The following is a 25377-nucleotide window of genomic DNA, read 5'->3' on the forward strand; positions in this document are numbered from 1 at the left end:
AGGTTTGTGAGATTTGCCTCCCTGTTTATGGATTTCACTGGGAACGGAGGCTTCTGAAATGCTATTTTTGAGAACGGGCAACCTACTGCAGAGCTTGAAGGCCACAGTTCTCCAAACATGCTCACCTTCCTGTACAGCAACGTCCATGGGGCTGGCGGTGGCACTCTGCAGCAGCTCCTGGTAGGACTGGGCTGACTGGTCGAAGAGCTGCACCAGCAGAGCACAGGTCTTCTCGTACTCGCACCGCCCGATTGTGGAGAGCTGATCCAGCTGCTGTTGCACCAGGCCAGTATCATCCAGCGGGTCCTCCAAACCATCCCTAAGGGGCAAGAAAGCAAATTATGAAAGGATTTAAGATGCAGAGATGGCCTAACACATAACATAAGCTTGTTTCTCCCAGGTAGGAGATGTTTTCCCCAGCACAGAGCAATTCCAATGACTAAAATCCCTGCCTCCTTGCCTCTACATGGACCAACTGATGGTTACTCTGGCCCTAAATCAGGAAAACAGTAGAATTTCAGGTGGAAAGGCCATCAGGACCTGGGATAAGTAAGCTCTTCTTAGGTCTTTAATGTTTATCCAGGTCTCTGAACACAACGTGGAGTGCCAAGAACAAGGTCAGTGTCTGGCTGCCTTTGTGTAACGAAGTTCTCCGTCTTTCTCACTGTTTTAGTTGCTTTTTCTCCTAAAAATACCAACCTCAACACTAAGCTTATTGCAAACTCCAGAACTACCTAAACCCCCTGTTCCTCCCTTGCGTTGCTGGATACTTAAAAAGGGATAAGCTGATCAGTCTTCCTTAAGAAAGACATTATTTTTCTATATTTCACTGTTTGTTTCCATCAAATACAAACACACACGAGGTGAAATTCATCCCACATGAAAGAGTCCTGGAGGCCACCCCTACGCTCAAAGGAAGACCAAAAAAAGATATTTTCAGGTGTAATTTGTGCCATCCTACAGTAAAGATCTAAAAATTAAGCGAATTGCACTTTTATTCATCTCTGCTACGATGGCAATTTAGAGAGGAAACGTTATGCTGCAGGTGGGTGGTGCTGGGTGAGATGGATTCTACCCATAACGTGTTGGAGACCACTTGGATCCATCTCAGACATCGGAGATGGAGAAAGGTCTTCAAAAAACCACCCCAGATTAAAAAAAACAACATAAATCTCTTTTTTATGAGACAGAATATTCCATTTAGGCAAACCTCCCTTCGAAATCCTTCGGTGACTCACACAAGTCATGGCCATTTTTATAAGAAAACTCAGAAAACGCACACGCCAGAGCCTTCTGCGGAAGATTCTGGTGCCAACGAGAAGCGTTGCCATTTTTCTGCTTTTCTCACCTCAGAATGATGTGCACGGACTCCAGCCTGGACGTGATGTAAGCTTTTGTGACTTCTGGGGTGTAGGTTTCCAGCATGTGAGGCTCCGTGGCTTTCACGTAGGGCACCGACGCCGCCAGCCGCTGCCACAGGCTTAGGAGATAGTGAACGCTGTTGGGGGCAAACTCCCAGTGCTACCAGGAGCCAAAAGAGAGTGAAAAAGAAAGAAAACCAGCAAATTACAGCCTTGATTATATTACCCATTTTAATTTGACTCCTGTAGCACTAGACACGGCAACATCTAAGTGCTTTCATGATCTTGGTTGCCAATTTTAACGATGAATTTCAGTTCACACCTGATTTCAGTGGGCATTCGGTAAAGACTTTTATATTCTTTTATATTGTATGTATGTATTTTTTTATATTCTATATATATATATAGAATTATATATATATACATTACACATGTATTTGTATTTATATTCTTTTATATTGGCTGTGTGGCTGAGCCAAAGCCTTTGGTCCCAAACTGAGCTCATACTCTATCGTGCTGCAGACAGCTCCCCCAACAGAATGTCCAGTTTGAAGCTGGTTTCCAGATAAATATTAAAATTTAACAAACAAAAGCATTACATAAGCTATAACATTATTTTTTTTTAAACTATATTCTGTGCAGGGATGTAGTCCCAAGCTGTATACCAGTGGAAAACTCAGTGGGAACATGGCATGATACTCATAGTACTAGCAATCCCTGCGACTGCATTTTAATGGTGAAGTGATACATATTTCTAAAAATAAGCTGTATTTAACAAGGTTGGGGGTTTTTTTTGCCCCCCTTCCTCTCCTCCCCCCCCCCGCTAGGACATGGAAAGACTCTGGAGGCATAGCAACCCTGCCTTTCTGTGCCATTCAGTAGGAATTCTCCGAATAAATCAATGTTACACCACAGGATTCTGTCACAGAGTCTGCAGGGGTTTGGGTAAAAATAACATACGGCAAATTAAGGGGCAAAGAACAGACAAAAGGGTTATAATTTTGTTTCAAGAGGAAACAAGGGGCATAAACACCCACGGAAGGGGAAGTAAAACCCTTCTGTACCTGCAGGCTGGTCACGGTGAAGTTGGCAATGAGTCGGATGACCTCGGGGTAGTTCTCCACCTTCACCAGTTCTCCCAGTTGGTAATTGCTTTTCAACCGGGCCAGCAACCGGCAGAACTCGTGGTAGTTGTTTGGGTCTGAAAGACTCTGAGAGGAGAAAAAGAGGAGAAAAAGAGGAGAAAAAGAGGAGAAAAAGAGGAGAAAAAGAGGAGAAAAAGAGGAGAAAAAGAGGAGAAAAAGAGGAGAAAAAGAGGAGAAAAAGAGGAGAAAAAGAGGAGAAAAAGAGGAGAAAAAGAGGAGAAAAAGAGGAGAAAAAGAGGAGAAAAAGAGGAGAAAAAGAGGAGAAAAAGAGGAGAAAAAGAGGAGAAAAAGAGGAGAAAAAGAGGAGAAAAAGAGGAGAAAAAGAGGAGAAAAAGAGGAGAAAAAGAGGAGAAAAAGAGGAGAAAAAGAGGAGAAAAAGAGGAGAAAAAGAGGAGAAAAAGAGGAGAAAAAGAGGAGAAAAAGAGGAGAAAAAGAGGAGAAAAAGAGGAGAATTGAGAAACAACCCTACTTCGCAACACGTGGTGAATCTACAAGAGGGACAAGCTGATGGTAGGAAAAGAGCAGGGAGATGTTGCCCCCTTCTCCCCAGGGCCACAAGTGGGACGTGTCCATTAAAAAGGAATTTTGGTGAAGAAAACTGATGGAGGGAAAGCAAAAAAACCCAACTGCACCGAGGGCAGCTGAAATACCTGGGGGTTTTCCAGTATTCGTTTAACTCCATCGACGAGATGAGATAAAAACTTTGCTCTTTCGGCATTGTTGAAGAGGGATCTGCGTACAGAGGCTATCTGCACTAAGCAGGATAAAACCTAAAAGGGGGCAGAGAGAATAAAGAAAAAAGGAGGGATTAGAACAATAAAAGAGAAAATATGTTGCCTTTTCGTGACGCAACACATCAGTTAAGCCTGGTGCTCCTTTGCAGGCTACACGACAGCTCCTTCGCTTCAAAAGAGGATTTGAAATGACTGCCATCAGCTTTGCAACTCTGGGTAGTCTATGTAAAAGCAAAAAAGTAAATTACAGGAGGGATAAACCCCAAAGGAACAACATCTCCATCCTGACAGTCAAAGGGGTGTCCAAACTCTGCTCCCCAAGATGCTGGGATTACTTCAGATGGAGAACACAGGTGGCCCAAGACTGGAAATACCCCCGGACTGGAGGGGAAAGCTTAACACAGACTTGGAAAAGTATCGCAGAAGAGAAGATTGGCAAGAAAAATAATTTAAACTGTTCTCAACCCAAACCTCTGAAGTTTAAATTGCCAGGGAGCAATTAGTAACAGGCTGGTGAGGAGGGTTTGAAGAGCAGTGGCAGCTGGGTACGACCAGCACCCTGCAAAGCCCTGCTCCCTCAGACCAGTATAAGGACTACCTTGCTCCAACTCTCACTCTTACATCTGCTGATCAAAGAGGCAGGACAATTAAAGGTGTCATTGCTTCAGATTTCTATTCAATAACAAAAAGGAAACACGGGAGAAAAAAAAAAAAAAAGTCTCACACTGTTAAAATCTCTCATGAATATTTGAGACTCTAAAATTCAGAATTAGCAAGGAACCCTTCAACGTAATGAAGAGCGCTGAGAGTCTCAGCGGAAAAATACCCTTCTAAAGGCCTCTCCCTCCCTAGCCAAAGGGCATGTTTTCATTGTAGCATTAATTATGGAAAATATTTATCCCATAGATAAATGCCTGGCGGGCAACTTTTTTTTATTTTTCTTTTCCAAGAAGAAATAATCCAACTTGTAGTTCAGTTGCGCTATTGGCCATTTCATTCAACTGGGACATGGCCTAGTTTTAAAGCGTGGAAGGAGAAATTACATTCCTCAGTCGTGCTCCCAGACTTGCTACCTACTTGCAGGACAGTTTTTTGGATCAACTGGAGAGCTGGGCAGAGAAGAACCTCATGAGGTTCAACAAGGACAAGCGTAGGGTCCTGCACCTGGGGAGGAAGAACCCCAGGCACCAGTAGAGGTTGGGGATGGACCTGCTGGAAAGTACTTCTGAGGAGAAGGATCTGGGGGTCCTGGTGGAGAGTAAACTCTCCAGGAGCCAGCAATGGGCCCTTGTGGCCAAGAGGCCAATGGGATCCTGGGCTGCGTAGGGCAGAGTGTGGCCAGGAGGTGGAGGGAGGTCATTGTCCCCCTCTGCTCTGCACTGGGGAGGCCACAACTGGAGCACTGGGACCAGTTCTGGGCTCCCCAGTTCCAGAGAGACTGGGAAATGCTGGAGAGAGTCCAGCGTAGGGCAACCAAGATGCTGGAGGGATTGGAGCATCTCCCTTGTGAGGAAAGGCTGAGAGAGCTGGGACTCTTGAGGCTGGAGAAGAGAAGGCTGAGGGGAGACCTTCTTCATGCTCCCAAGGATCTCAAGGGTGGGTTGAAGGAGGATGGAGCCGGACTCTTTTCCGTGGTTGCCAGGGACAGGCCGAGGGGCAACGGGCACAAGCTGGAGCAGGGGAAGTTCCACTGCAATGGGAGGGAGAAGTTGTTTGGGGTGAGGGTGGCAGAGCCCTGGCAGAGGCTGCCCAGGGAGGGTGTGGAGTCCCCTTCTCTGGAGATCTTCAAGCCCCACCTGGATGCTCCTGAGTGATGTGCTCTGGGCAGCCCTGCTTTGGCAGGGGGTTGGACTGGATGGGCTCTAGAAGGTCCCTTCCAACTCCAACAATTCCATGATAAAGTGGAAATAACAGAATCTACATCCCTCAAAAGGGGCTGGCTGGCAGGGCAAGGCTCTAAGCCACACGAGAACGAAAGAGCAGATTGGATTTCCAGCAAACAAGCTGCTCTTGGGTCAAATCCAAAACCTAAAAATGCTTCAAAACTCTCAGCAGCAGCACCAGAGCAGCCACTGGGCAGTGCCATCGCAGCAGGGGCAGCTCTCTGAAATCAGGAAAACTCTTTGACCAACTGTAAATCTCCCAGATGAATCCCACACACACTTTATTGTAGCCAAGCCCGTAAGAAAAATAATTACTGAACTCACCAGAGGAGAAAACGAAGGAGGGATGGAATGATAAAGATCAAAAAACAACTGAAGGGTCGAAGAATCCAAGAATGCTGAAACAAAACAGAGTATTTTACTGAGGATACTTCCATTTACTGCTTTCCATAGGTCTAAAGCTTATATTATCAGCAACGGCATGTGGATTTGTCACATGAAGTACCAGACTATGGGAAAACTTCCAAAGGCTTTTACATTTTTACACAATTGCTTTTCCCAGAAGTTAAACCAAACCCACTGGTACTATGATAAGGGAAACATTACAGGGAAATATTTTAAGAAGGCAATCTGTGAAGCTGCCTGCACAATGCCTGGTGAGAACAGCGGGGATATTGAGGACAGGTGCTGAGTTATTTGTTATTTATGGGTTGTTTTTTTTTTAAAAACCAGTTTACTGTTCCTTGAATTGGAAGGTGTAAGACTGGAAGGGCAGAGGAGTGGGTTTTATAGCTCAGGACAGTCCAACCTGAGTGCAGCTCACGTTGGTAATCACACTAAGGAAAGGCTGGGATCTGGCATCTGGCGTTGTAGGCAAAGGTTTATTTGTCAAATACAGCTGGTGGGCTGGGGATTAGCCCTCTTCCCCCAGCCAGATTACCTGATCTCCAACTGGTTGGGATCTGCACAGTGCAAAGATCATCTGAGGACTCGTCTGTTGAGGTGCCAATGAAATCAAAGTTCAGGCAATTATGGGTGAGCTTAAGAAGCTGCATAAGCAGACCGTGCTGGCTTTCGTCATTGAGATTCAGGTTCTTCCCGGAAGCCTATAAAGTAAGGAAGAAAAAAAAAATAAATAAAAAAAAAATCAAGGTGACAGCTGAGTTTGAGGCAGTAATTCAACTTCAAACAGTGTGTCACAATTGGGAGGATCACACATCACAAGCACCAACCCCAACTATCACATATTTTTACAGACAGCGTGTGTATTTACACGCTTAGTCTTTACACAAGAGGGATAAATAGTGCCTGGTTTAGTGGGAGGCGTCTCTGCAGGACCCCCCCAGGCCAGGGGGGTTGGACCTCCTTGATCGTGACAGCTGAGTTTGAGGCAGTAATTCAACTTCAAACAGTGTGTCACAATTGGGAGGATCACACATCACAAGCACCAACCCCAACTATCACATATTTTTACAGACAGCGTGTGTATTTACACGCTTAGTCTTTACACAAGAGGGATAAATAGTGCCTGGTTTAGTGGGAGGCGTCTCTGCAGGACCCCCCCAGGCCAGGGGGGTTGGACCTCCTTGATCTTCAAGGTCCCTTCCAACTCTGACCATTCTATGATTCTTTTTTCACTTGGCTTGTGCCTCGCAGGAAAAAAACCCTTGCAATTATAGCAGGAGATTCTGGAGATAAAGAAGTTCTTATTAAGGTTAAACACAAGAATACATTTTCTGCCTGACGAGCACTTAGCAGAGGGGAATCTCGTTGCTCCACCTCACCCTCCTATGGAAATGAGCACGTTCATTTTCATTGCACAGATGATCTGGCTCAGCCCTGCTCCAGTTACAACGGGCAGGGAAAACAGGGATATTCTCCCCGGTAACACAAAGAACTCGATGGATAAAGAAACCCCAGGTTATTTCACCTTGGTTTAGATGCAGCTCTCAGGTCTGCACTCCAGGGATTTCACTTGGCTTGTGCCTCGCAGGAAAAAAACCCTTGCAATTATAGCAGGAGATTCTGGAGATAAAGAAGTTCTTATTAAGGTTAAACACAAGAATACATTTTCTGCCTGACGAGCACTTAGCAGAGGGGAATCTCGTTGCTCCACCTCACCCTCCTATGGAAATGAGCACGTTCATTTTCATTGCACAGATGATCTGGCTCAGCCCTGCTCCAGTTACAAGGGGCAGGGAAAACAGGGATATTCTCCGGTAACACAAAGAACTCGATGGATACAGAAAGGCCAGGTCGTTTCAGATGCAGCTCTCAGGTCTGCACTCCAGGGACAGCCCACTCCCTCTGTCTTTTGTATTATCGCTCCTTATTTAAAACAAAATTAACTTCTTCCAGTTTAACTCTATTGCAAATAACACTGTGGTGACACTGCCAAGGCCGGCGGTCACGGGATGTCCTCACTCTCTCCTCTGTATCACAGAGATATATTTATAAATACCCCAGAAAAATATATCTAAATATTTCTGGGGTATTTTTTAAATGCCCCCCTGTTTTATGGACACGGATCCAGACGTGAGCGCTGGTTTCTTGCAGCACAATCCTCCCCACGCAGAAACTTCTGCTTTATAGACAGAAGTGTTAAACAGCTACTATTAGACCTCAAAAAATAGACATAACTTGAGTAGGTGTCTAATCACAGGAAAATAAGGATCAAATAAGGTTTTGTCCCATAATATTTTCTAAATGCAGCTCTGGGGACACCAGTTTCAGCAGCTCTGGTTTATCCCCCCTGGCCGAGTACCAGCAATCCCTGAATTTTCTCCACCAAGACTGGGCAGTGATAAGGACCCTGCCCCATCTGCACCACCTAGAGGTATCCTTTTATTTCCAAGACCTCTAAATGACCATGAAATGCACCTAAAAATAAGCGAAGGAATTCAAAAGCTGCCAGAGCTGTTACGGTTCAGGAGAGGAGGGGAAAGGATGACTAGGATAATTGTACAAGCCTTGCTTCCTTTAGAAACCAGGAGGAGAAAAAAGAAAAAAGATTAAATTACACCCACGTCCCCACCTTTATTACTGACAGAAGCAGAGCTGCTCATTTTGAAATAGCTTGAAAATAAAATTTCCTTTGCACTCTTTGTGCTATTTGTCAACTTTGACACTTCACTCAGCAGGAAGGATAAAAGTTGAACTAATCAAATCTGTGCTACCGCCGCTCCGTTTATTGGGGTAGACTTTCTCATAAAGGCACCATTACAACCCCAGATCAGCCTTTTAGAAAAGAAACCCGATGCAGAATCAAGATTTTTCTTCAGACAAATCTACTTGCCTACAAAATAGACAGGTGTTACTTCAGCTGAAAGAAAAACTGCATTTTGGGGGGTAAACCCCCACCCTATTAGCAGGATATTGCTGTCTGGTCCCAAGGTAAGTATTTTAAAGCAAATTAACTCAAGTGTGGTTGATAATTGGCACAAAAGAAAAACCTGGGGAACATAAGACAGTCTTAATATTTATCACGTGTTAAAATATCAAGGACAGTCTTTAGTCTCAACCCACTGAGCAGATCTTCACTAGCACTTTTTTTTCCTCTCATCACGTGGGTTTTGAACTGAGGTTAAAAGAGAGACAAGTATTTTACAGGAAACCTCTCAGCCAGTTACTGAAAAATCAAAGATACTTAAAATATAAACCAAACATTTCAATCTGTTTCCTAATTCTTTAAGACAGGAAAGTTTAAGCCAAGCCTTGTGGTGCAGGCACAGAAATAGAACTCTTTTCAACAATTTTAATTGAACATATATATTTGTGCCATACTCTTTTATTATTTTTTTTTTTCCTTAAAAGAAACCTAAGTCAAAGGTTTCCTGAAAAACAAGTCCAAAATACCACTTTTAGACCAAAAGTGCTTGTTCCAGGAGAGTTACATCAGAGGGAACTTCAACCTGAAGTCTGTCACCCCAAAATACAACCCCGGGAGAGGTGACAAAGGGCAGTTTCCTTACCTGTTTCAGTAAATTGCATGACAGCGTGAAAATATCAAATAAAGATGAATCTCGGAAGGAAGAGGCTATTTTCCTGTGCTTGGTCAGAGGATGAGTAGTATCCGCCTGAGCAGAGAGAAAACCAGTGCTTAGAAGTGAAGGGCAGAGGGGGAACAAGAGCAGCAGAACCCACAGGAACCCAGGACATCCAAGTTTCCCTCCCCCAACTGGCTAAACCGTCCAGAGGGGGGGATTTTTCCATGGATAAAATCCTATTTTTGGCTGACGGCAGGACTTTCCACCTACAACACTTCCACCGCTGTGTTTCACCCCTGCCAGAAAGAAGGGTTTCCTCCCAATTTCATTTAAATCTCTCCCAAAGCAGGACCAGCAGTATTTTTGACAGCACTTAAAGTTGTTTTAGATGCTTGAAGGTGGCTTTCTAAAGTGCTCCCAACTCCCTAAGGAGTTAAATCCTACCTGAAGCCGCTGGGCAGACACATGGCCAACTACTAGCAATTCTAATTCCCCTCCTGAACCTGCACAGATGAGAAGAAAACTAGAAGGAGAGTTAACCAGTGACAGCAGGTTTGAACTTCGCTGTATCCATTATAAACTCCGGTTCTGGACCTCTCACCCAATCAGAATAAAACTGATCTAAGAGGTAAAATACACACATATGGCTTTATACTGGATAATAAAGTCTCTGATTGATTAAATCAACGTATTCTAGCATGGGAGAAGTGAAGGGCAGAGAGGGTTAGGCCACTTTAGAGAGTCCTTTCTAAGAAGGGGAGAAAAATGAAGTGATACTTCACATCTTGGCCATTTATTTGAACACTGACCAGCAAAACTCCACTTCATAGAATCATAGAGTTGTCCAGGCCAGAAGGGACCTCCAAAGGCCATCTAGTCCGACCCCCCCGCAGTCAGCAGGGACACCCCCAACTAGACCAGGTTGCCCAGGGCCTCGTTGAGCCTCTCCTTGAATATCTCCAGGGAAGGGGCCTCAACCACCTCCCTGGGCAACCTGTTCCAGTGCTCCACCACCCTCACAGTGAAGAACCCTCTCCTCATCTCCAGTCTAAATCTGTTCCCCTCCAGCTTGAAGCCATTGCCCCTCGTCCTGTCACTGCAGGCCTTTCTAAACAGGCTCTCCCCAGCCTTCCTGTAGGCCCCCCTCAGGTACTGGAAGGCTGCTATTAGGTCTCCCCGGAGCCTCCTCTTCTCCAGGCTGAACAACCCCAGCTCCCTCAGCCTGTCCTCGTAGCAGAGGTGCTCCATCCCCCTGATCATCCTCGTGGCCCTCCTCTGGACCCTCTCCATCAGGTCCATGTCCTTCTTCTATTGAGGGCTCCAGACCTGCACACAAGACTCCAGGTGAGGTCTCACCAGAGCAGAGCAAAGTGGCAGAATCCCCTCTCTGGACCTGCTGGCAACGCATCTTCTGATGCAGCCCAGGATGGGATTGGCCTTCTGAGCTGTGAGTGCCCACTGCCTGCTCATGTCCAGCTTCTCCTCCACCAGCACCCCCAAGTCCCTTTCCTCAGGGCTGCTTTCCAATCCCTCACCCCCCAGTTTGTATTGGTGGTGAGGATTGTTCCAGCCCAGGTGCAGAACCTTGCATTTGCTCTTGTTGAACCTCATGAGGTTCACCTGGGCCCACCTCTCCAGCCTGGCCAGGTCCTTTTGGATGACATCCCATCCCTCTGGTGTATCAACACCACCACACAGCTTGGTATCATCCGCAAACTTGCTGATGGTGCCTTTAATCTCCCTGTCTATATCATTGATAAAAATGATATAAAATGATAAAAATTGCCCAGTATAAGTTCCCTGATGGGCAGCTGGTAATCACAGTGCATCCAAAACAGAGCCTCACGGCAGAGGCACGATTTCAATCTCTGTTTCCTTGATTCTTTTGTTATTATACACGGTATTATATATTTAATTTGCACACATCTCATCCAGTACCACAGGAATCAGTACAGCTCTGACCAGCACAGACATCACTTCAGGGTATTAACCTCCTACAGAGGATGCAAATTCTCTTTATTTCTCATATTATAGGTGAGAAAGAGAAACCCTGCATTACCCAGCAGCTGGTGGCAGATGAGAACTGGACCTACATTTGTCTAATGAATGAATTCCCCTTCCTCAGCTCACGCTATTAGATTTCAGGGTCTTTAAGAAAATGAGCATTATTTACTCTTTCCGTGGTTATTACAAATCTCATGTATTTTAAGGCTTGTGGCAAAGGAGCATTTCCTTTTTCTCCACTTGAATGAGTGAACTCCTACAATAGAGCAGACACTTGGGACCTCCGGGCAAGTCTGTGCAGGACGAAAACTGATACTTTTAGCCAGTTACTAGCACTCTATTTTATTTATACTGCGAGCTTTTGGAACAAAAGCTTTAGTAAACAGAGCTCAAGAAAATTCAGCTCTCACACAATGTAGTTGGAAGTTTAAATAGTTATGAAAGAAAGCCTGAAGAGAAGCCCCAGAAGGGGTTTTTGATATATCCATACATATGACCCTGCTCTGATGAGCAGGAACGTTGGCAGATTGATTATTTTGCAATTAAGCAGAGAATCACAGATATGGGGTTGGAAGGGACCTCTGGAGATCACCCAGTCCAACCCCCTGCCAGAGCAGGTCCCACAGGAACGTGTCCAGGGGGGGTTTGAATGTCTCCAGAGGCGACCCCCCCACCTCCCTGGGCAGCCTCTGCCAGGGCTCTGCCACCCTCACAGCAAAGAAGTTCCTCCTCATCTTTAGGTGGAACTTCTTACATTCAGGTTTGTGCCCGTTCCCTCTTGTCCTCCTTGTCCTGAAAAAAGACCAGCCCCATCCTCCTGACACCCACCCTTTCAGTATTTAGAGGGGTTGATCAGATCCCCCCTCAGCCTTCTCTTCTCCACACTCAAAAGCCCCAAGTCCCTCAGCCTTGCCTCGTATGGGAGATGCTCCAGGTCCCTCATCCTCTTTGTAGCCCTCTGCTGTCCCCTCTCCAGCAGTTCCCTGTCCTTGTGGAACTGGGGAGCCCAGAACTGGTCCCAGTGCTCCAGCTGGGGCCTCCCCAGGGCAGAGCAGAGGGGCAGGATGACCTCCCTCCCCCTGCTGCTCACACTCTTCCTCATGCCCCCCAGGATGCCCTTGGCCTTCTTGGCCACCAGGGCCCATTGCTGGCCCATGGGCATCCTGTTGTCCCCCAAGACTTCCAGCTCTTTCTCCTCAGAGCTGCTCTCCAGCAGGTCACCCCCAACCTGTCCTGGTGCAGGGGGTTATTCCTCTGTAGGGGCAGAGATTTTTTTCATTAAAGTGTTTAACTTTGTCACAGATTTTTTTTCATTAAAGTGTTTAACTTTGTCACTTATTTTAATATGAACCTGTAGAGCCTCTGGCACCGGGACGGGTGACAGTGTCTGTGCTGCCCGTTCTCCCCCAAGCAGAAGCCGTAGCCCCACACTGGCACCGGGACGGGTGACAATGTCTGTGCTGCCCATTCTCCCCCAAGCAGAAGCCGTAGCCCCACACAAAGATGCCAAGACACACACTAATTTCTAGATTTTCTAGCCAATTTCTAGATTCACTCTCATTCTTGATGCAAGGAAGTGAAGGACCGACCCTCTGTGGTGATGGACTCAGGATTGTACTAAAATCTGGGCAAGGAAACAGTAACAGTGATTTAAGATTTAGGAGGGGAGCTACACACTAGGATTTACTCATCAGACCAGGCTTGAAGAATTAAAGCAAATTTGGGGGTAAAAATGGATGCAGAAACCATTCAGATCACAGCACTGGGCTGAAGAAGTGCAGAAGAGCTGAACTTTATAAAATCCAGCTGAAGAAACGGGTGCTTTGCCCTGGCCAGGGCAACACCTTCCCCTCCCTTTCCAGTTCTGAAAACAATTTGTCACCACCCTTTAAGTCCCACTAGAGGATCTCTGTGGTCCAACGCCTGGATTAGTCAATATATCAGCAAAAATGAAAGGATAATTTCTTTAATAAGATATTAAAATCAAAAAAACCTTAGCTACACCTGGTCCTGTTAGCAAAATTAGAAATATTGGCAACCCTCACGCTGTCTTAAGACAGTGGTAGCCACCAAGGGTGCTACAGCAAATCTGACTGATGAGGGAAAGGATGTAAATTTGATAGCACCAAGTAAAGCCATTTATTCCAGCTTTCAACACAAACACCAAGAGGCAGCAAAACATTAGAGGGCTCTATAAACCATGGAACTAACCAACCTGGAAAGGCTTTTGTGTCAACACCTCACGCTCAGTCCCGATGAACAGGCAAGAATTTGAGAATTACCTGCTGGGAACGCTATGAGATTTAGGACTGAATGAAAAGAACCCTTTCAAGATGTGTGCAATTTGAGAAATCCTCTTTATTTCATCTCCCTGGTCAATAAGGGGTGGGTTCCCTTCACTTCTTGGCACAAGAAGGCTGTGAGCTGGAATAACGGACACCAGGAGGTGACAGGGATGTCCCCACTCTGGGGGCTTTGTCCTCTTCCCTTTCTCATCTCCAAAGATTACATTAAATATGAGAGAAGATGGAAAATGCCAGTGAAAACAAAACAATTCCTCGGGACGGGAGGTTTTCTTACCACAAAACTACATGACTGTGTAAAAATAACCAAAAATAAAGCAAATAAAGCAGAAAAAGCCCCACCGCACACCAAAAAAGAGCCCAACAAAACCCCCCAAAACAACGCACAGACACACGGCAGGACACAATATGAATGAGAAAATTGGACACTTACTTCACTGAGGAAGGCTGAAGCACTTACTTGATTAATTTCATTCGTTAGTTGGGAGAGGATTGTCACTCCTATGATGCAGTGCTCTACACTGTCCTGAGGGAGGAGAGGGGACAGGGAGAGCCATTAGCGGTGCCAGGATGCTCTCCTTGAGCTTCCCCATAATCTGCTCAGAAGATTTCTAGACATTTTTGCCTGGAAATGAGTTACCTTCGTAGTATTGAAGCCAGAAAAAAGCCCATGAGAAATACCAAGCAAAGAATTTAAAATTCACCTTTTAAAATTGTTTATAAGGCAAAGAGTTCTAAAGAGTTGTATAACACGAATTAATAAAAACAGGTTCCTTTCACTGAATAAATGAATGACTTTATTGAATATTAATCAACTTTTTTGTGTTAAGCATCAACTCTGGAAAGATTTATTTCGATTTTCTTTTTCTTTTTTATTTTTTTTAAATCAGTGTGTTTAATTTTAACAGAGGCTGCGCGTGTAAAGGTAAAGCCAGAGGAAATCTCTGCAACATCAGAATGAGTCTTAAAAGTTGCCAGATGAAAAAAACTTTGGGAAATAAACTTTCTTTCCTCCTCCCCCCCACGTCCTCTTTTAAAACTAGAGACCTCCTGCCAAGCAGGGCAGCCCATCTCCCCATGAAGGGATCCCATTCTTCCCAGTCTGCCCAGCCTGGGGCTGCACTCGAGGCTCCCAACAAGGGGCCAATTGTGAAATGAGGCTGTTACAGACACCTCTTCACTACAAAGGGGAATCCATTTATCAAACCATTGAAGAGAAACAACCTGTATTGTTCCCTTTGCCCCAGTTTCTGTTCTGTAACTGATAAATGATGTTTCCTTTCCTAGCTCCACCTGGGTTAGCAACCTGCTGGACAAATTGCCCTGATCTCCAGCTTCAAAGACTGAACTCATCTGCAACAGAGAAATTCGGGCATATTTAGGCTCAGGATCGTGGCTGCTTCTTTACTGGAGCCACCTCTTCATGATAATCTCAATATTTACATGACAATATCTAGACAGAAGCCACTGGAAAACCTCTCTGGACCCATGGTCTTTAAGAAAGTGAAGCCTCTTCTACACTTTAGCAGCCAGAACAGGTAACTTGAAATAAAGGGAACAGACCATATCGAGCTGAACACAACAAGAAGACACTTAATTAGGTTCCTGATTAAAAAAGCCCACACTCCCCATGTCATGAGCCGGGAGATTGAGGCATCCAGCTCCGATAATTTCAGCTAAAAGCAACTAAAAACTATTTAGAATATAGTTATTGCCCAGAAAGGAACATGATCTTTAAATTATTTAACATCTTCTAGATCCTACTTCACTTCAGACATCTGTAAATGCCTAAAATAATAGTAGTTAAGGCTATTTTCTGAATGCCCACACTCCACCACTCCAGAATTAAAGCCTTGTATGCGTTACATCTCCTTTTCCACACGGGGAAGAATTTCTGGTCATTTTGACCTCTTTTATAGTCTTCCACCAACTTCTGATTTTGGGACAAATTTTGGAGGAAATAAATCAGTGTTCAGGATTCACTGATCTCAACGGGAGGAAGTTTCAGTTTGGAGACAGTTGATAAAAATGCAGCCTTCTACCTACACAGACTTTTGGGTCAGAATGAAACCCTACACCGTGGTGACAGCAGGTATATTTATGAAACAACAGGCAGGACTTCCAAAGAAAATTGTTAACAATAACATTTGTGGAACGGAGTAGCTTTAAGGTACATTTTGTTATGATAACTCAGCTAAAGATCAAATGATTTCCATGGATATATCACCCTTGCAGCCAAGGAAAGCAAGTCAAGCACATATTTCCCTCGTAGACAATAAACCCACGCGTTTCACCACTTTGCACTAATCAGCACCGGGGTATTAAAGCCTGAAAGAAGAATCATGCAACTGGAACACTCAAGAGACTTTTCTTACCATTTGGTAGAGTTTTGGCAGTTTCAAAACTTTAAATTGTAAAAACTGACCTGTTGCCAGCTGCTTAACCTTGGGAGCCATCTATTGAATCAACAAACGTACAGCTGAAAGACCGGAGAGATGTCACTAAAGTGCAAAAAATAACTGAAAAATCGTGGACTTTCAAACCCCACAAGGTGAGTATCCATCCGATCCAAAAAAATCTGACCTGTAAAAACCTCGTGACGTCTGTGATCACGTTCCTGAAGACATATTCATCCTTCTGACAGTCAAACCAGCCCAACTTTGTGATCCTGGCGTACAACTGGATCAGCGCTTGCGTGACAAACGTCGCCAGCTTTGGCCTAGTGGCAAGGTAGTTGAGCACATAGTTCCCTGAAACACAGAGAAGCAGCATTATCTGTAGACAAAATCCTGGTAGATGCAGCCAAGGTGGTAACACCGACAGGAAAAAGCACCTTTTTGAAAGCTTTTTAACAGAAATCATCAGATAGAGACAAACGTTGACCTTTTACTTGCACCTTTAAAGTACTAAAGGTGTGGAAAGTGGTTAGGGACAGGATGGAGATCCTCCCCACACACCTAACTGGTTTTGTGTTATCAGATTAAGTCCAATCCTCTGTCAGAACACATAAATAACAAGAAAACTCAAAATATTTCAAGACCTTTCCTCGGGGATGATCATCCACCAGATCATTTGTAAAAAAGAAAGTGGAGTGAATGGCATCCAGACTCTTTCCTCCGAGGAAAGGAAGTATCAGCCACTCTCCAGGAAAGAGCCCTAGGACAGGCTGATTGCTCCCTTAGGAGATATTCTAAATGGTATTTCGGAGAGCCATAAAGGATTTTGAAGGTTTTGAAAGCCTGTCCTCAAAAAAGGCAAGCACCTTGTGTATTTTATAATCAAAAAAACCTAATTATTACTTGTTATTCACAAGACCACAGAGTCGTCGCTCCCTTCCATCTGAAAAAAAAGTCTGAATATTCAGCCTTGAATTCAAACCTCCCACCTGGGGGTAAATCTCCACTAAATTTGGGTGGAAAAATTAAAAGCCTTGTACTTACGGATATCTATTCGCTGTTCCAACGGGAGAGGGTTGTTTGTGCGTGACACGAGTTTCGTAAGGCATGTAGCTGCCAATAACTGGGAGTAGGATGACTGTAAGAAAAAAAAACCAAAAACACCAAAACACAAGAAGTTTACCACACGCCATGGAAGATCAGGCAGCAACACTGGATTTTCAGCTAATTGCTGCCTGGAAATGTGAATTTAAAGCATTAATTTAATTGGTAAGTCTAAATACTCTACATAGCATTTATTCCACGGTTTTAGAGACACTAAAGTAAACCAGATTCTTTCTTAAAATGCTTTCTTCAAGTAAGGAAAAGCTTTTAAAGAGTGGGAGAAAACAGAACCGCCGCTGAAGGCGGGAGTAAAACTGCAAAAATAGTCAAACTGCAGGAAGTTACCTAAAAAGCCATGCCTGAAAATCCCAGTTAGCCCCCTGAGCCACAGCAGTATACGTTACCACACATTAAGAAGCACTTACAACTTCCACTTTATTACTAGATACAGGTTCAAATTTATTTCTTACAGAACAGCCCACAGCCCACTGAACCATGCTCTAATTCAAGGACACAAATGATGGCATAAAACCACCTAAAACCCCCGATTCCACCCAATTCCAGAAATTACAGCCAGGGAAATGACAAGCATTTTGCACGCTAATTTCTGTAACAGACAGTACTGTAGGAAGCTGAGGATCCAAGATGCAGGAAAGCTATTTATTCCAACATTCCCAGGTATAAAGTGAGGCAGATCCCAGACTGAACCCCTCCGGAACGGATCAGACACCCAGAATGAAACTGGGTTTTAGGAACGTTCCTTAAAAAAAAATATGATTATTTGTCCCTCAGTTAAACAAGTTCCTAGTTCTCATCAGAAGAGCTTCAAATCCACTGGTTTAAATTCACCGGACTTCAAATTTAGCACAAAGTTAAATAATTTGCTTTGTGTGAGTTTGCTAAGAGACAGAAAGTTCCAATAATTTGCTTTGTGTGAGTTTGCTAAGAGCCTGTTTAGTGTCATTTTCTCCCTCTCCCTTTACCTCCTCCTCCCACTCTTTACAAACAGGCTGTTTCGTGTTTCTTATTTTTGGGAACAAGGCTCCAATCTGATAGAAAGGAAAGCTGAATGCACGCTCTGCCAAAAATCAAACCTTGCAAGATCATGTGGCAAAGCCCTTTTTAACATTATTTGTGCTGATACAAAGCAAAAAAACAAATGGCCACTTAAAAAAAAGAAGAAAGCTAAAGGAGTCAGGCAACAAATGGCCACTTAAAAAAAAAGAAGAAAGCTAAAGGAGTCAGGCAGGATTTGCCGCTGGCATATTTTACATCCTTTTTGTACCGCTAATTCTGAAGCACATGATCTAATTTTCCCCTCTTTCAAACTGCTGGATTATTAAGACAGCACTATAGCAGGGGCAATTTTCCAAGGAAACATTCCAGAAGAAACAGGGCTGGTTTGATCCCACAGGAACCTCGGTGCACGCACCGTTTTTCTCCCAAAAAAACCTCTAGAGCAGGCAAGCAGTTCCCACAGCCTGGGAAATCCCACTGCCATAAGAAATATTTCCATTTAAAGCTGCAAAGAGTGCAGCAGGGCCCACAAAACGTGAGATTTGACAACCCTTTGTAGTAGCCACTGCAGCAGCATAATTAGCCATCGGAGGGAGTGCTTTTTTTGGCAGAGTTTGCCCACAAATGGAGCTACAGACTGGGTGTGCAATGTCAACACCGCATACCAGACCTTGGGGCTATTTCCCTTATCGATGCCTCAAAATACCCAAAATCCATCGGGGAGGATGATATTGTTTTTTTACATACACTCCCTCTTTCTAGAAGAAGCTGGCACTTGCTCAGGCAGTCCGGACTGTTGGTGAATTCAACCAAGGCTTTTTCTGCCTGGAGCCGTGTGGCGGTGTCTGTGGTCTCATACAGCTGCTTGCACAGGTTCTCTAGCTGGGCTAGGCTCTGAAATACAGGAAAACACATCAGTCAGGAGGAAAAAAAAATATATATAAAGAGGTTTTACAGTTTAATAATGCAGCATTTTAACCCAGGTTGTACGTACGCATACATAGGACAAGAGGAAAGGGACTCAAGTTGCACCAGGGGAGGTTGAGGATGGATATTAGGAACAATTTTTACACTGAAAGGTTTATTAAGCCTTGGAACAGGCTGCCCAAGGCAGTGGTGGAGTTGCCATCCCTGGAGGGATTTAAATGACAGGTAAACGTGGTGCTGAGGGGTGGGTTTGTCAGTGTTGGGTTGATGGTTGGACTCGATGATCTGAAAGGTCCCTTCCAACCTGGACGATTCCATGATTCTCTACAACTTCACCGTTGTTTGTGCAAAGGAAGGAAAACACTCACCTCAAAGCACCTTCTTCCAGCAACTAAATACATTTATCCTACTAAATCACCCCTACAGAAATTTCACAGCTACCTCTTACACCTGATAAAGCACCCCGACCCCTGTGCCTCCCCACTTTCACCTTTTTTTAACCTAAACCCCACTCCCAGGCTCAGCGCCCACCCAGCACCGCGTGGCCCAGGAGGTCTGGAAAACCTCTTCAGGTGACAATCCCAACCTGCCCATTTTAAATAGTGGAAAAAAAAAAAAAACAACAACATTCTCACACCTAGTTTTTATGTTTCTCACACCTTATTTTTATGTCACACAGTGTCAAATCCAACCCCCCCTCCCCAACTTGCTTTATATTCTCTTTACAGGCCACCGTAACAGACTTCAGCATCCCAGGATGCTGGAAGGATCTCAGGGTAAATCTTCTAGAGGCCACACGCCAAAAATACCTAAAGCAGAAGAGAGGAAAGGCAGGAGGGGATGGATGCCTTTGAGCAGAGTCTTAGCGAACGCGTTCGAAGGGAAATAAAACCACCAGGCAGATTCTGTGTGCTCAAACAACTGGAAAATATTTGCCATAAACTGAGATCCGGGCAGATGGTTTCCCCCAGTGAAATCTTAAGGTGTCCTAGTTAAAAAGCGCCTTCACAGATGGATATAAATATTCCCTCAGGTTCTCACTGCTGGATTAATAAGCAGGTGTTAGAAATAACTGCTTTAGGGTTACATTTTAAGTTGCCAGGGATAAATCATTACAAAAAAAAACCAAACCCAACAACATTCTCACACCTAGTTTTTATGTTTCTCACACCTTATTTTTATGTCACACAGTGTCAAATCCAACCCCCCCTCCCCAACTTGCTTTATATTCTCTTTACAGGCCACCGTAACAGACTTCAGCATCCCAGGATGCTGGAAGGATCTCAGGGTAAATCTTCTAGAGGACACACGCCAAAAATACCTAAAGCAGAAGAGAGGAAAGGCAGGAGGGGATGGATGCCTTTGAGCAGAGTCTTAGCGAACGCGTTCGAAGGGAAATAAAACCACCAGGCAGATTCTGTGTGCTCAAACAACTGGAAAATATTTGCCATAAACTGAGATCCGGGCAGATGGTTTCCCCCAGTGAAATCTTAAGGTGTCCTAGTTAAAAAGCGCCTTCACAGATGGATATAAATATTCCCTCAGGTTCTCACTGCTGGATTAATAAGCAGGTGTTAGAAATAACTGCTTTAGGGTTACATTTTAAGTTGCCAGGGATAAATCATTACAAGCATACAGTAACTTTTGACTTTTGCATGTGTAAAAAAGGCAGCATCAGCCGTTCAATTTCTTTTTGGAGAAGAGATTGTTATGCAAAAGCCGAGTTACGGGGTCAGCAGAGGGATTCCCACACATCAGCACACAGCTGGATGCTTCCTTACACACAAACCCAGCGAGTCCACGCCAAAAGCACACACAAGTATGTGATGCCCTGTACCATATTCCAGAGCTCTGATTTATTTTATTTTAAAGCCTCCTGGAAAATGTTGCCCCAAGAGATTCACTTCGTTAAGAGAGATCAGAGAACTTCGCTAAGTGCCAAACTGAAGTTTTGTGTTTGAGAAAGGCCAAACCCAAGGACTTCAGCTCTACACCAAAAATCCCCAAAACCCTAGGATGAATATAAACCATTATTAACCATAAACTCTTACAAACCATATGAGCTCCAGTTCAGCACTTGTCAGCACCTGGGGTTTCTCATTACAAATCCACTTTCAGTTATTTGGCAAAGTCCACATACAGGAAGGTGCCCATTTATGTTTATCATCTTCAGCTCAGGAACAAAACATTTTTTTCTCCAAAATCCTTCTGACCATTTATCAATTTGAAAAGTTACCACAACCCTTTGGTCCCACATGTGTACGATGGACCAAATCCTTGGGAAGTAGCTCAGGCTGAGTCCACCACCCCGGTGGGACAGCGATAAATCACAGCCCACAGAATGGTTTGGGTTGGAAGGGACCTTGAAGATCATCTCATTCCAAACCCTTTCCATGGGCAGGGACACCTCCCACCAGCCCAGGTTGCTCCAAGCCCCCTCCAACCTGCCCTTCAACCCCTCCAGGGATGGGGCAGCCACAGCTTCTCAGGGCAACCTGGGCCAGGCTCTCACCACCCTCAGGAGGAAGAATTAATTTCCTCCCAAAATCTCAGCTCCATCTCCTAATTTTTGGTTTAAAACTCTTCCTTCTCCTCCTAGGGCTCCCCTCCTCCATCAAGAGTCCCTCCCCAGCTTTCCTGGAGCCCCTTGAGGGACTGGAAGGAGCTCTAAGGTCTCCCCAGAGCCTTCTATTCCCCAGGCTGAACCCCCCAACTCTCTCAGCCCCCCCTCCCAGCATCTCCGTGGCCCCCTCTGGATCCATGGTCCCACACCGAACCGATAACGAGCATAGTTTACAATTTTGGATAAAAATATCTATGTTTAAGAGTTTTACACCCCCCTGCATTAATTCTTAGAGAAGCTGAGGAATGGGGTTTCCCTACGGTGGGTTTTCTTCCCGCCTCTGAGAAATGCTAATTCCCTGCGACTCTTTGGGACGTGGTGGCCACAACCACGGCCCCTTTCGTGCGACACTCGTCGTGACAAAACCCCCTTGTTTGTGCACAGTGCGTGATCCGGGCCAGCCTTCCCCCAGATTACACTCACTTAACTCCCTCAGAGCCAGAGGAAACAGGCAGCCTCCAGGGGCTCAAAGAAAACAACTCCAAAAAAAAGCCAAGGACACCAAGCGAAGAGCCCATCTGCTGCCCGAGGGCACCCTCAACGCCCCAATTAATGACACTGTGGTCATTAAAGCACAATTTTCCTCTTAAAAAATATAACCCACACATGGAAAAGCTAGTTCAAGTTAGGCCAACAACATTCTCACACCTAGTTTTTATGTTTCTCACACCTTATTTTTATGTCACACAGTGTCAAATCCAACCCCCCCTCCCCAACTTGCTTTATATTCTCTTTACAGGCCACCGTAACAGACTTCAGCATCCCAGGATGCTGGAAGGATCTCAGGGTAAATCTTTTAGAGGACACACGCCAAAAATACCTAAAGCAGAAGAGAGGAAAGGCAGGAGGGGATGGATGCCTTTGAGCAGAGTCTCAGCGAACACGTTCGAAGGGAAATAAAACCACCAGGCAGATTCTGTGTGCTCAAACAACTGGAAAATATTTGCCATAAACTGAGATCCGGGCAGATGGTTTCCCCCAGTGAAATCTTAAGGTGTCCTAGTTAAAAAGCGCCTTCACAGATGGATATAAATATTCCCTCAGGTTCTCACTGCTGGATTAATAAGCAGGTGTTAGAAATAACTGCTTTAGGGTTACATTTTAAGTTGCCAGGGATAAATCATTACAAGCATACAGTAACTTTTGACTTTTGCATGTGTAAAAAAGGCAGCATCAGCCGTTCAATTTCTTTTTGGAGAAGAGATTGTTATGCAAAAGCCGAGTTACGGGGTCAGCAGAGGGATTCCCACACATCAGCACACAGCTGGATGCTTCCTTACACACAAACCCAGCGAGTCCACGCCAAAAGCACACACAAGTATGTGATGCCCTGTACCATATTCCAGAGCTCTGATTTATTTTATTTTAAAGCCTCCTGGAAAATGTTGCCCCAAGAGATTCACTTCGTTAAGAGAGATCAGAGAACTTCGCTAAGTGCCAAACTGAAGTTTTGTGTTTGAGAAAGGCCAAGCCCAAGGACTTCAGCTCTACACCAAAAATCCCCAAAACCCTAGGATGAATATAAACCATTATTAACCATAAACTCTTACAAACCATATGAGCTCCAGTTCAGCACTTGTCAGCACCTGGGGTTTCTCATTACAAATCCACTTTCAGTTATTTGGCAAAGTCCACATACAGGAAGGTGCCCGTTTATGTTTATCATCTTCAGCTCAGTAACAAAACAATTTTTTTTCTCCAAAATCCTTCTGACCATTTAATTTATGTTTATCATCTTCAGCTCAGGAACAAAACATTTTTTTCTCCAAAATCCTTCTGACCATTTATCAATTTGAAAAGTTACCACAACCCTTTGGTCCCACATGTGTACGATGGACCAAATCCTTGGGAAGTAGCTCAGGCTGAGTCCACCACCCCGGTGGGACAGCGATAAATCACAGCCCACAGAATGGTTTGGGTTGGAAGGGACCTTGAAGATCATCTCATTCCAAACCCTTTCCATGGGCAGGGACACCTCCCACCAGCCCAGGTTGCTCCAAGCCCCCTCCAACCTGCCCTTCAACCCCTCCAGGGATGGGGCAGCCACAGCTTCTCAGGGCAACCTGGGCCAGGCTCTCACCACCCTCAGGAGGAAGAATTAATTTCCTCCCAAAATCTCAGCTCCATCTCCTAATTTTTGGTTTAAAACTCTTCCTTCTCCTCCTAGGGCTCCCCTCCTCCATCAAGAGTCCCTCCCCAGCTTTCCTGGAGCCCCTTGAGGGACTGGAAGGAGCTCTAAGGTCTCCCCAGAGCCTTCTATTCCCCAGGCTGAACCCCCCAACTCTCTCAGCCCCCCCTCCCAGCATCTCCGTGGCCCCCTCTGGATCCATGGTCCCACACCGAACCGATAACGAGCATAGTTTACAATTTTGGATAAAAATATCTATGTTTAAGAGTTTTACACCCCCCTGCATTAATTCTTAGAGAAGCTGAGGAATGGGGTTTCCCTACGGTGGGTTTTCTTCCCGCCTCTGAGAAATGCTAATTCCCTGCGACTCTTTGGGACGTGGTGGCCACAACCACGGCCCCTTTCGTGCGACACTCGTCGTGACAAAACCCCCTTGTTTGTGCACAGTGCGTGATCTGGGCCAGCCTTCCCCCAGATTACACTCACTTAACTCCCTCAGAGCCAGAGGAAACAGGCAGCCTCCAGGGGCTCAAAGAAAACAACTCCAAAAAAAAGCCAAGGACACCAAGCGAAGAGCCCATCTGCTGCCCGAGGGCACCCTCAACGCCCCAATTAATGACACTGTGGTCATTAAAGCACAATTTTCCTCTTAAAAAATATAACCCACACATGGAAAAGCTAGTTCAAGTTAGGCAGGAGTGTGAATCCAGCAACTCAATAGAGAATAAAAGTGTTCTCTATTCATGTTAGATTAAGCCAAGCATCCACACCAGGTTTTTATGCATATTTTTAATATCATGTCTCTTCTTGCACGGCGTCAGCTGTTCCGAGTGTCCTTGTCCACATAATCCTGAATTTAAAGTTCACTCAATATTTCTGCCTCACAGTAACCCCAGATGCACAGAGGGGGCATTTTAGGACACAAGGAGAAGTACAAATCAGAGAGAAAGGTGATGTCCAAACCTGGGAGGTTTCATCCATTATTTCAAGTTTGCGAATGATTGTTTTATTCTTTAATTTAACGTGCTCAAATATGCGAAAAAACACTCATGACAAGGTGTAATCTGACCCAATTTCTCTCCTGAAAAACCTTTGAGTGTAATCTTTAGGGCTGTCCCACCAATAAATACCTTTTCTCCTCTCCTGCCCCAACTCGACTATGTGTCACATCTCAGGAGAACGATTGAGCTGCCCTGATCCTGCATTTCAGGTTTGCAACCTTAAATTTTCAGCACATTTTCATATTGTCACGACGAGGGCATCTGCTGAGGGGGTAGAAATCAGGCCGGCACCCGGCTCTGAAACGGAGAGATGTTCAGGGGTTACAATTAGGTAGGGATTCTTTCCCTACAGAGACTGGGCAATGCCTACTCCTTCCACCAAGATAAAAAAAATACCCTCTAGTACAACGATTAAGAGCTCTGCGTGGCCCAGATAAGGACTAAAGCATGAGACAGCAGAGAATTTGAAGCTTGGAGACACTCTGCCATCCCGTCGAACTCATGGGCTGTGTTAGGGGATGGAAAGGTGTGTGGCCGGTGAGTCGAGAAGAAAAATAGCCCTAAAAATACAATTACAACTAAGCAAAACTTGTGTGTGGCTCCTCCGAGATCAAACAGCTCCAAGAACTCTTTGTGAATGGAAAAAAATGATTGTTTGCACCCAAGGAGGTGTTGATGAGGGGTCAGGGTGCCGTGGGGACACTGCAGGAATGGGACAGAATTCGGGGTGGCTTTTTAGGAAGGGAATTGCTGAGTCACGGGAGA

The 25377-nt window shown here is 45.0% G+C and overlaps 1 protein-coding gene across 2 annotated transcripts in view; it reads right to left on the reverse strand.

Annotated features, from left to right (window-relative positions):
* The window catches only part of XPO7 (exportin 7), a 76429-nt gene that overhangs the window by 21262 nt on the left and 29790 nt on the right, over positions 1-25377 (reverse strand). The window contains exons 2-12 of one of the 2 annotated variants that reach the window (XM_014958420.1): positions 18681-18827; positions 16857-16950; positions 16000-16166; positions 13850-13942; positions 9095-9199; positions 6064-6229; positions 5448-5521; positions 3157-3276; positions 2426-2572; positions 1349-1521; positions 126-319 (exon numbers count right to left, since the gene is read on the reverse strand). In XM_014958420.1, coding sequence (XP_014813906.1) covers positions 126-319; positions 1349-1521; positions 2426-2572; positions 3157-3276; positions 5448-5521; positions 6064-6229; positions 9095-9199; positions 13850-13942; positions 16000-16166; positions 16857-16950; positions 18681-18827 — 1480 coding nt within the window. Of the gene's footprint in view, positions 1-125; positions 320-1348; positions 1522-2425; positions 2573-3156; positions 3277-5447; positions 5522-6063; positions 6230-9094; positions 9200-13849; positions 13943-15999; positions 16167-16856; positions 16951-18680; positions 18849-25377 lie in introns of those variants that run through there. The other variant, XM_014958421.1, reaches the window with a different exon arrangement.

The sequence above is a fragment of the Calidris pugnax genome, unplaced genomic scaffold (genome assembly GCF_001431845.1).
Source record: "Calidris pugnax isolate Ruff unplaced genomic scaffold, ASM143184v1 scaffold280, whole genome shotgun sequence".
NCBI lineage: Eukaryota > Metazoa > Chordata > Aves > Charadriiformes > Scolopacidae > Calidris > Calidris pugnax.